Below are 12215 nucleotides of genomic sequence, written 5' to 3' on the forward strand. Positions count from 1 at the left end.
CTTGGAAGGGAAGGTCCTTGGTGCTGCACCTTGGCATTCCCAGCAAACAGAACACAGCAGAGCCCTACTCTATGGCAGGCTCCTCCTTGCAACCCAGTATCACTTCTGCTTACCAGTACCATCAACTCAGCAGTGCATACCATGCATAGGGCATGCAGGCCATTAGGTGTTATGGGCTGAAATAAAACATCAAATAAATGTAAATACAGAACATGCTCATATCAGAGCAGTGGGGAAGACCATTCTGTCTCACGCCTCCTGACACCTTTCCAATATTCCAAGATCTGCTTGTAATCTGGCAGATGAACAGTTTTAAACCTGCAGTGTTTTTAGTAAGTATCTACCTTGGATATCAGTTATAATACTGCCAGTAAAAGGAAAAGGCTATACAAAATATTTTTCCCTTGTCAATTATTTCCCCTTTAAAATGAACATGATATATTTAAAACTTTATGCTTGCTGAATTTAAAACACCTCAGACAAAGAGAGAAATTCCCACCAGACATGGAAAAGTAATGTTGGTCTGGAAATAAATGCAGCATAATAAATTAATAGGAAGGGGGAAATGTGCCTGTATTGCATGAGAAATATACTACATTAGCAACACAAAGCATTACTTTTTCTTGTAAAATTAAGTACAGTGCAGCAAGATCATATGATTTGTACCAGCTTTTCATTATGTCAAAAGCAACATGTGTGCCTTGTATTAGACCATTAGGGTCGTCTTGATAAACTATTACTGTGTAGAGTAACATCTCACTTGGTAGAGGTTAAGGCAGAAGTAGGAGTTCATGCTCTCTAATGCAATTTACTGCTCCTTAAAGAAACCTGCAAAGTGCACTTCGAAGAAGAAAAACCACTTGATAATAAAAAAATAAAAATCCAACCCATTTGCAGATCAAGACATAATAATACACAACTTGCACTAAAAAATATACTAAAAAGTGTACAGAGCTTGTTATTAGGAGCAAAGCTAAGGAGTAAGCAAATGTGCTTGGACTGCTTTCAATTCTACAAAAAAATCCCAGTATGTCGTCCTTGCAGAGAGGCAACATTTCGTATGAATAGTTACAGATCCCCTAATTTTCTTCCTTAAATCCAGTGCCAGAGATCCTTTTAAACCCACTGCCAAACAGAAAATTTGGAAGCACATATGTGGGCCTACTCACTTCAGAAGCACCACTGAAATCCTTATTCCACGAGAAGCAGTGGAACTGCGGCTGAGGCTGCTGACACCAGGAGTGGAGCTGTGGATGCGCGGGATGCGTGAGGAAGGGTAACTGCTTGGATCCCTTACGCCCGTCAGCCTCGACCCTCCTTCAGAGCAGGGAGCACTGGGGAGGTTTGAAGGCTCCACCATGCCAGGACCCTACTTTTACTTCATTCTCTTCTTTGAGGAGGCAAATCTGTGCCAGTCACGGTGCCGAGCCGGCTGGGAAGAGGGGACAAGGAAACACCAGTGTCGTTCACCCACCTTGCAAATGCCATGCTCGTCACTCCTGAGGAAACACACAGTGCTCTCACTGCAGAAATCATGGGGATTTTGAGAGGAAGAGAGAAAGAAATCAAGCACAAGACAGCAGTAAGCTTTCTTCACATCCTTAACGTGGTAACCAAGTCAGCCATCTCCAGGGAAAGCTTAAAATGGACCAAAGAAGGCCAACTGGAAAGTTCAGCTGCTCTATCTTTGGATCATTAGTGTTGGTTGTTAGGTCAAGGCTTCATCCAAAAACACCTACAGCTAAAATTCAAGTATTTCTGCTATAACTAAAAGTGGCATATTAAGTGCACCCTGTGGGTTTAGGGAATGTTTCTTATTCAAAAAAACAAAACACAAAAAAGGTTATTTTTTTTCCATACCCAGATCAGGAAAGAACAGTCACTCTGCTGATAACCAATCTTCTTAATAATGCACAGAATATTAACAGCTAGACTACAATAAATTGAGCCCTGACATTTTAATTTATCTGAAACATTTCTTTTTTCAGTGAAATGACCTGAAGTTGGAGGACTAAAATCTTTGGTTCTGGGAATGCATTGCCTATGATGTTTTACTGGCTTGATTTCAAATGAAAACAATTATTGTACAGTGAAGATGTTACCACACAGACATAACAACACCATTAACTATTTTTGACTTCCAGTGTAAATTGAACCATTATAGGTTTTAAAAAATGTTGTCATTAAATTTTAATGATCTGTTTTAAGGGAATTTTTTTTCCCCTTATTAAAATTCAAACCAACTATTCTATAGAGCTTTCTCAGAATGTGGTAAACTATTCTAAGCTTCAAATAAATCTGTAAATCATAGATTAGTTAATAAAGAGAAACTATCTGGGTTATTACAGGTGGGGCTGGTAGCAGTACCTGTTATTAATGTTGCCTAATATTTACCAATAAAAGATGCTGCTTCCCGTTCTTTAAAATGTTGCCAAATACCAACTGACTGAAAAAAAAATTCTGAGTTCAAATATGGGCACACCTGGTTGGCTTTGTTTCTTCCTGTCGCCCCCCCCCCCCCACTGATGATGGGAAAAAGAGCGAAGAAAGGAAGGAAAAATGTCAGTTTAAGTAATTTAGCTAATTTAAAAATACTTTTCATTTGCATTAAACATCTTTTTTTTTTCATGAACTAGGAGTTTTCTTGTTGTAGTGTAAGTATTTGAAATTTTGCATGCAGAAAGCCTAGAAAATGTTTATGAGAACATTTCCTTCACGTTTGCCTTAAACTTGCCCAATTCATAAACTTTAGGTGGACTACCAAGGGGGAAAAAAAAGGTGAAATCCTGATTTACAAGCACTGAAGAGAGACTTGTGAGAACTTTGCTGTTAAATTTTGTAGATATTCACTCTATGGTGAGCACGCTCCATGCCCTGATGGGGCAGTGGTTTCCCTCCAGGCACAGCTGCAGCCCTGAGCAGGCTGGCTGGTGCATTCACTCCTAGGTCCAGGCAATCCCATCTCCCTCAGGAGATTCATCTCTTTCCCACAGTCTCTTCTGGAGTTATCCCAAGTTAAAATCACTACAAGTCTGACTGGAAGGTGGAACAGACCTTTTTTTTATTTTAAAAAGTGTAGCTTGTTTTCACCCTGGTGCTATAGTGCCACTAGCTAATGAGCAGACCTTGTCCTGCAGCATGCACTGAGGTGGACTGCAATGATGGTGCATTATCTGCATTATGCAGTCTCTCTGCTGACATCTGTATGCTTTTTACAGGACTTAGAGCAAGTCAGATAGCTCCTAAGTATGGACCCTGTCATAATTTTCCTTGGGTTTTCACATATTAGCAGTCAGAGCAGACTAAAATAATAGGAACACAGCACACATTTACAGTTATTTATGCGAAGTGCCCTAATTTGGTATTCTCAAGAAGAACAGGCTGCAAGAGCAGAATTTGTCAGGAGGTCTCTTGTAGTTGTCTTATTTGATGGAAGAGATACTTCATTCAAGCCACAAAGGCAAAATAGGTCAGTGTCAGAAGTATGACAACAATACATAATTTATCAGTTTGGAAACCTTATCCTTGAAAGAAGCCTTAGTCTAACCTTTCCATCACTCCAATTGAGTTGTAAGACCACCACTGTAACAAGACAACTTAGAAAACCACCGGGGTGGCCTTGATAATAATACATGTATCATTGTTGAGGCACAGGAAACTAAACCAGATGGTTTTGCTGAGGAAAGCATTTCTTTCTGGCTTTGTAAAGCCTAGAAACACTAATAGGTCAAACATGAAAGTGCTGAAAAAGAAAGTTAAAGGAAAAATCTCTGTAAATAAGAAAAAAATGTATTTACATATGTGTTTCCCTCACAGAAAATACATCTGCAAGAACATAAAAAGGGAAAAATGAAGCTACAGTTCTCAAATAGATCACGGTAGTTTTCTGAAAGGTCTAACAACAACAACTTTTACAGCTGGACTTATAGTCCAGCATTGCTGGAAATCTGTCGTATGATGTGTATTAGACAGAACACCTACATATTGTAATTAAGAACTTTTTCTTGTCTCATTTTTATGTTTTAACTATGGCGACTATTCATGTCTATTGCAACAAACTACTTATTTTCTTGTATGATCTCTTATTACCAATCATCTCCAACTTAAAGAAACTTAAAAAAATAATGAATCTCTCAAACTACATGAAATTGAAAGTAATTTCCACAAAAATCATCCATGCACAGAAACATGCAGTCACATGCACACATTTACACAGGATGCACATATGTGTGCATGCACACATGAATAAAGGGTGTTCAGATTTTATCATTTATGCTGTAGTTATTTAAAATCATATCATTTGCAGACTTCAGCATTTCAAAAACCACGAAGGACTTGGTTTGGGTTTGTTTTCCTTTATTGCAGACATCATCCACATGAGTAAAATTAAGATGATAGTGTGTTGCTCTGCTGAGAATTGCAGCTATTTCTAATAGTCAAGAAGTCTAATCTAAATTACATGCACTGAAGGAAATGCATTATACGGTCTTTTAGTGTGCAGTGTTATTTACCAAAATGTAAGCCTTTATTTAGCACTGAAAAAGAAAACTTTCACTATCACAGGAATTCTAAAACATGTTCTCTCTTCATAAGGGAAGCTTTGCCCGTATTTCCAAAATCTGAAAGATATTTGAGAACTATACCCATAGTTTGTTGGCACCAAATCATGCTCTAATGAAAACAAATTAGAATTATTTAAATTTTAACTTTTTCTCTGCTTATATGGGAGAATGGAGAAGAAATGTACACTGAGGAGAGCTTCACTATATGCTTATAATTTGTGACGGTTCATTTTGGCACTGCACAGATACAGCCTAGGGAGAAATGTTCGGTCTTCAGTCCCACTCTGATGTTTGTAACTAAAACCAGAGAAATAAAAGAGTGTTTTCTGAAGCCAGAAGTCAAGTGGGGCCACAGGTGCCCTACAGAGCTGAGGAAGCTTCATGGAGCCTACCTGGCCAGCAAAACAGAGAGAGGAATTACACCAGTGTGTCACAGAATTGTACTTTGATTCTGTATGAGACACATGGTGGGGGGACACCTGTTAGGTGGCCAGTGACACAATCTACTACTTCATATAAAGACAAACTATTTTGTAGGGTTGGAATATTTCAGTTGAAGTGCAACACGTACAAATCATTTACTAAAATAATGATGCCATGACTTGACCTTGAAAATCCACTTATCTGTATCCTTTCCCTATAGTCTCAGTCAGAGGGATGATAATCAATACCTCTTGGGATCTGCTCCTCCAGTACTCTTTTGTGTCCTGAAGAAGTGCCTGTACTGCAGTGCCAGGGGGTCATTTCTGGGTGAACTTCACATTTTGATTTGAAACCTGTTGAGACTGTGCTGTAACCACTTACCCTGGCTGTATTGTATCCTGAGAACTGGGTCATTATTTGGGCAGATGATTGAATGTATTGCTGTGTCAAATGTCACTTCCTTGATCCTGGACACCTATCTCCACAAGTCCTAAATATTTACATGAGGAAATCAAAAAATATTCTGCCCTTGGCAGGAGCATACTTCCTGTGGGAAGATGTTGCTTTCTCAAAAACATTTCACCATGAGTCTTAGTTCTACATTAAACATTTTTAAACTATTAGAAAGAATCAAGGCTGGAATGCTCATTGTCTTACTGGCTTTGCTGCACATGCTTCTAGAAAAGATACTGCTTCAGCAAGTACCTGTCAAGAGTTTTATGAATGATCAGCAGCAGTTCCAAAGGGGCACAGTCTATCAAACTTTTCTCCAAAACATTCTTACAAGTCCTGATGCTCTCACAATTACTTCACCTAGAAGGAAGCAGTTTAATGCATAATCACCTCAACTGGAACAGATTTGATTTAATTTGATGATCAGTTTGCCTTAATAGAGCCATTAGTTATGCCACCTCAGACAAGTTGATGGAAAGAAAAAGTTCTGTGTGTTTGGAAATACACAAAATACCTGGATGACTATACACTCATACTGAAACAAGCCCATCACTGAGGGTTTAAATTTTTTTCTTCGCTTTCATTAGAAGATATTGACTTTCAACATAAAAACTAAGCAGTAGGAAAGGAAAAGCATTTTTCACTTCAGTACATACCAAAAGGGTATTCAGAGACATGCCTTAAGCTCGTGAGCCAATCTCATAACTAAATGAGGTATTGATAGTTACACAAATAGATACAATTGCATTTCCCATTATAACCAACAGTCCTTAACAAAGCAAGACTCTCACAAACAAGAATTCAGCTGGGATGCTGAAAGGATTACTCAGAAAAATTTTCAAGTCTTAGCACACAAAGGTAAAATGTATCTCAAAAGACAGTGCTACAAGAAAATAATAAAACAAAAGTAGAAATGCCTTGGCCAATACTCTTGCTAGCTGGCTCCTTTTCTTATGCACAAGACTGAAGTAAAATTCTAAATAATTCTGTCTGGCAAGAGTTTTTATATTTAAACATATGCACAAACATACAAGGAGGGATTTCCCACAACAGCAGTGGTAGCAGTTGTTTCCAAGGGTCAGTTTCTGCCTATTATAATGGTAAGTAGAAACATCATGAATAAAAGACCAGGTGATGCTAACTAGAGATTTAAACAAAGATTAGACTTTACTATCTACATTTCAACATGTGCAAAATGGTCTAAGACCATAAAAATGACTGTGTATTTTCTTGTGCATTTAATCACAGATTAACATATGAATCAGCACTAGTACCAATTAAAAAGAAAGTAAGATGGAAATTCTCTCTTTAAGCAGTTTCATAGTTTCTTAATATGCTTGGTTGGCCTGCACAATAACTTACTATATTACTTATTTATAAACAGTTCTCTTTTGCTTTGATTGTTTTCTTTTACATTATTTAAATATAAATTAATGGAAGCCGATTCCCATACATTCTAAATATCAAATGCACCCTGATTTCACCACGAATGTAGGCACATAGCTAGTTTTACGCTTTTGACTAGACATGTAATTAATTGAATTGGAGCCAATTATGACCCAATTATGACTCCTCTGTAATTATTGTTTGACGTACTGTTGGATTTCTATTGAAGGCAAGAGAAAATATTTCTGATCTCTATGAATACCTAAAGACTATTAAAACTGTTACCTTAGACTCATTATTTTAGTTTTGTAAGATCAAGATTGAAGGGCTTTTCCACACCTTTTGTCAGTGCAGTATTTCTGCTGTTTGCACAGCACTGAGGTTTGGGCAGTGCAGTTGCAGAAGAAAACCTGAGCATCAGCCGGTGATAAAGAGGAAACTGAAGGAAAGGCAGCAAAAGCCTCAGCTGTTTTTACAGAGGCTGGTGTGTCTAGGTGGTGGCCAAAAAGGCCAATGGCATCCTGGCCTGCACCAGCAATAGTGTGGCCAGTAGGGTGATTCTTCCCCTCTACTCAGCACTGTACTCAGTACTCTTAAGGTTTGCAATTGTGCTAATAATTGAAAATTATAGTAGATAGTCTGCAACAAATAAAGGGTATGTTATCCTCACAAAGCAAAATAGCACACAGAAGATTCATATGTCAAAATCGCTTTCCCTCTTCCAACTCAAAGGCATTGATCATTGTCTCTAATACAATCTCACGAGACTTGTGCTGGATCATAGCAAAGTAAATAATGGAGAAAGGGAGAGCAGGAGGCAGCAACAATTTCTGTCAATATGTTAAGAGTTACTAATTTTGGGTTAAAAATTATAATCCCACACCAAAAATTTTCAATGCCTACTTATTTCTATTCTGTTCTCTTCAAACACTGAACGGAATCCTTTCTTTCCAGTGTGTCGGACTTCCCAGTTTTAATTCACCAGCATAATGCTGCTGTACCCTGTTGCTGCAGGTGGCAGTTCAAGTGCCAGGTCAAAATCCTAATCAAACACATTTTCCAGCTATTCTTCACTGACACGAACTCATGTTTAAACCCCAAAATTCTGAATCATCTGCTGCTAAAGTTACCCTCAATCCATCCCTCAGTGGGCACCTACATGCTTCAGTGCAGACATATTCTTCCATGCTTTACTCTATGTAAAGGAGTTTGCCCAAAACCACAGTGGCAGTCAAGTGAACTCAGACAATGAAAGCTCAAGAGTAATGAATTCTGCTTGTGCTTTGTAACCACTAGACATTCTCAAGTCCAACACACACAGGATACTGTCTTTCCATGAAGTCAATGGGAGCTTGCTCATCAACGTTCATGAGATCAGGAATTGACCCATAATATTTCATAAAACAACAAAAAGGAATGTATTTATGGTTTTATTATTATCCCTAATAAGGAAATAAGAAGAAAGAAAACACAGTACATGGTCTAGTCTATATGCACATGTGTTACTTGTATTAATATCGATGGGATTTAAAGCTACATATGGAGAGGATAAGATATATCCCTATGTGTTCAGCCATATGCTTAAGAAAGCTCCCAAAATGCTTGTAAATATGATCATGCTTTCTAACATATTATGTATTTATTTGAACAACGTTAAATCTCTAAGCCCTACTTTCCAGTCCATTAAAGCCTCAAATAATTGTTTATTTCCAGTTTAAAGTTACCCTATTTTTTAGCCTTTAGAAGGCTGCCTGTAACCACATTTCCACAATACTCAGGGAATTAGAGAATTGATAATAACTCTCCCATTATCTGAAGGGATACCTCTGTGGGATGAGAAATACTCAAGATGAACTATACTTTAGCGAGGAATTCTTTCCAGAAGATTTTGGGACAGGCCCAAGATGTGTAGCTGAAAGGCCTGGAATGCTACTTGCACAAAAAGCATGTGTTTGTGCCATAGACATCAGACAACTACATTCCTTCTGGAGGCCAAAGGCCTTGAAAGCTAGTCATCCTTCCAGATAGACTTGTTCTCATTTCCTTTTTGGTTTTTAAGGTTCGAATGATAGCCCTGACAGGGCTGAGTGAGCTGGGCCTGTTCAGCCTCAAGAAGGGATGACTGAGAGGAGACACATGCCATCAATTTCATCAGTGTCAACAGGACGGGTCCAGGCTCTTGGTGGTGCCAGGCAATAGGACAAGAGGCAAAGAGAAGCAACTGATACACGTGAAGTTGCAACTGAATATGAGGAAGAACTTCCTTACTTCGCACTGCAACAGATTGCCCAGAGAGATTGCGGAGTTGCCCTCGCTGGAGACGTGCAAGAACTGTCTGGACACAGTTCTGTTCAATGATCTCTAGGATGATCCTGCCTGAGCAGGAAGGTTGAACCAGATGAGCCACTGTGGTACCTGCCAACCTGACCCATCCTGTGATTCTGTGGACACAGGACAAGGGTCTGACCCAGAAGGCACAAGACAGTTATTCTGGATTCCCCTTAGGGAAGAAGACTTCAGGATTAATACCATGATTTATGACCTAGTGCATCTTGGATTGAGACAGCCAAAGTCTTTATTAAATATCCAATGCTTGTTAACAAATCATATTCATTATGTTCATGCAAGTGATAATTTTATTTGACTTATCTTTTACTTCCTTTCAGTTGGAAATTGGTAACTGATTTTATGATCGCTCATGACCGTAGTTTTATGCATTAAAAAGATGACTGGGATGGTTTACTGGTTTAACGGCTTCAACCAATATTGTAGGCACAAACATAGAACCAGAGTCATGGAGGTGCAGTCATTACACTCATGGTGCCCTTAGCATCTCACATGCAAATGCAGCACAGAACCAAAGACAAATTCATTTATAGCTGGCTGCCAAAAAACATCTTCTTAACCGTGCTTGATGCAACCTTTTTGGTACCAAGGCAAGATGGCTGTTTACCTTTCTTAATGTTATCCAGGACATCAGTTTATAGAGGTATTATGATTTTGTTTTCCTGCTCTTTTTGATCATAAAGATTTGAGAGCTCAGCTTTTACTCTATCTTTAAAGTCTCAATTTATGATAAAAATCAGACTTTTGCCTACTGAGATACTTCTTACTTTGTAATATAGAAAACCAAAACAAACAGTCGTCATCTTTTCAAACTACATCAATGAATGGTGAAGTCAAATCCGGTTTCCCAGCAAGGAATTATTAAAAGACAGAAATAGTCCAATGACCACAGGAAATCTTTAAGCACCAAAATGGGGACAAAAATCTCCTGGGGAAAAGACAATATTTCCTACATGGTCATTCACGTCTCCTTGTAATACAATACAGTGGCATTGTTTGTTTGTCTGCTTAAGCAGATGGGTAGAATAAAATTAGAAACAAATCCTGACTACACAAACATTTCAAACACTAAATGCAGGATTATGTGTTCCAATACCTGCCATCACAACTATGGTGTGATGCTTCTTTAGAATGGATAATTAAAAAGGCCTTTGATCATTAATGTGACCTAATTTTTGCCTTATTTAAAAAAGGTCACCAACCTCCAACAGGATCTTTCAATTCAGGTCATACTGCATCTTGCTCAAACCTTAATATTGGTCATAAAATTTGTTGAAAGAATAGTAGAAATACTTTAAAATAGATCCACATTGTAGTCAGACCCTTCCCCAGGAATTCAGACAAGGAATGTAAACCCAAAGATTTATTTTTCTATTCAGGTCATGCATGGGGTAGACTGCTGTGTTACTAAATTCCCTAATCTGAATTTAAGAGCAAGACAAAAAAACCTCAATAGGCAAAAAAAAAAAAAAAAAAAAAAAAAAAAAACCAACAAAAAAACCCACCAAACTTGTAATAGCCCTCTGTGGACCATAACCTGAAGTTAGAGCAATAAGCATTATCCCCTCCACAAAGATGATTCAGAAAAAATCCCACAGCTTACCTCAACGTAGTCTCTGGCATGGCCCCAGTCTCTCTTAGCATCCAGATTGCCCAGGCTGAAACAATCCAGCTGCCCAAGGTGAATCTTCGCTACTGACCGGCTAATCTTTCGAGTGACAAAGTTAGCCCCTGGAAGAGAAATAAAAGGTAGGGTCAGCATAGTCACAGTGGCAGAGAGCTAGAGAGCTGGCCACAGGAGACACCTTGTACAGCTCAGCACATGGCACTTTCAGGCTTCACTCACTCCCCTTGCACCACCTAGACCCATGCCATCTTTTAGCACTTGAGCAAGCTAAGAAGCTTCCAGTGCAAGTGTCACATTCGTTGCACTTTCACAGCAAACATCCTTCTTTGTGGGACTTCTTAAGCATTCCTAATTTGCTGCCTCAGTATTCACTCCAGGCATAAAGCCAAAGAAAATCATTTGGAATGTCAGTTCTTAAACACAAAATGCAAAAGGTTACATAAAGAAGACAGACATCTTAGACCACCCTCAAGTTTTCTGTTGCCATTTCTTTTTCCACTTTAATTTCTTTTTTCAAGGAATGCACATATCTAAATAAATGTGTTTATTAATAAAAAAAAATTGAGAACTATGCAAATACCACATATTCTCCAAAGATTTGTAAAGGCTAAATGCATTCTACTTTTCTAGTTGTTTGGGATTCTTTGTCCCTCAGGTTCAGTTACATAGTGAAATTCCGGTTTCAACTTTTTCAGTAGAAGATTGTACTTCATTTTACTGTATTTCACTATGTTGTTCACTCTATTACTCTGGAAAATTTGTGCATGCATTTCTGCTTCCAGTGAAGCTGCATTAAACAATATTTTTTGTTACTTATTTTCAGATCTTGATTTTCAGATTATTATGGCTGTGTTTCTTAAAGGTGGTCATAGTCCCCTCAAAAGCAGAGGGAGTTTAGGCTAAACAAGCCCAATGGCATTTGCACACTAATGAGCCACAAAAATTAAAATTACATGCCTTTTTAATAGCTAAAAAAAGATACTATTAGATGGTGACAGATGATACCTCCCCCAAATGAAAAACAGGAGAGTTAGTGAAAATGTCTGTAGTAATAAAATGCTTTTAGCAAATTTCAAAAGTCTCAAAAGTGTAGCTTATACATTCAATGCATACATGTAGTTTTTTTTGCATTATGGAACTCTGCTCTTTAGATATGTGTCTCAATATGTTCTGTATCCTGTCAAACAAACAGTAGGTTGCTGCAACATTATTAAATAATGTGAAGTGTCTTTTGCAGACTACTAGTTTTTCCTGTAGTGCCAAGAGCACTGCAGTACTTTTCTGTGTCATTTGACTCTACTAAAAGTAAAAAAAAAATAATAAAAAAAATAGCACACCTCTAAGAATCATGTAGAATGAAGAACTTAAATAATTCAGATCTTACCACAGGATTAAGATAAAATTTTAAATTTTCATCA

General features: G+C 38.0%; 1 protein-coding gene across 1 annotated transcript in view; it reads right to left on the reverse strand.

Annotated features, from left to right (window-relative positions):
* The window catches only part of GMDS (GDP-mannose 4,6-dehydratase), a 409594-nt gene that overhangs the window by 211704 nt on the left and 185675 nt on the right, over positions 1 to 12215 (reverse strand). Inside the window, exon 7 of the mRNA XM_033073709.2 lies at positions 10774 to 10901. Coding sequence (XP_032929600.1) covers positions 10774 to 10901 — 128 coding nt within the window. The remainder of the gene's footprint in view (positions 1 to 10773; positions 10902 to 12215) is intronic.

Source organism: Catharus ustulatus, chromosome 1 (genome assembly GCF_009819885.2).
Source record: "Catharus ustulatus isolate bCatUst1 chromosome 1, bCatUst1.pri.v2, whole genome shotgun sequence".
In the NCBI taxonomy this organism is placed as follows: domain Eukaryota; kingdom Metazoa; phylum Chordata; class Aves; order Passeriformes; family Turdidae; genus Catharus; species Catharus ustulatus.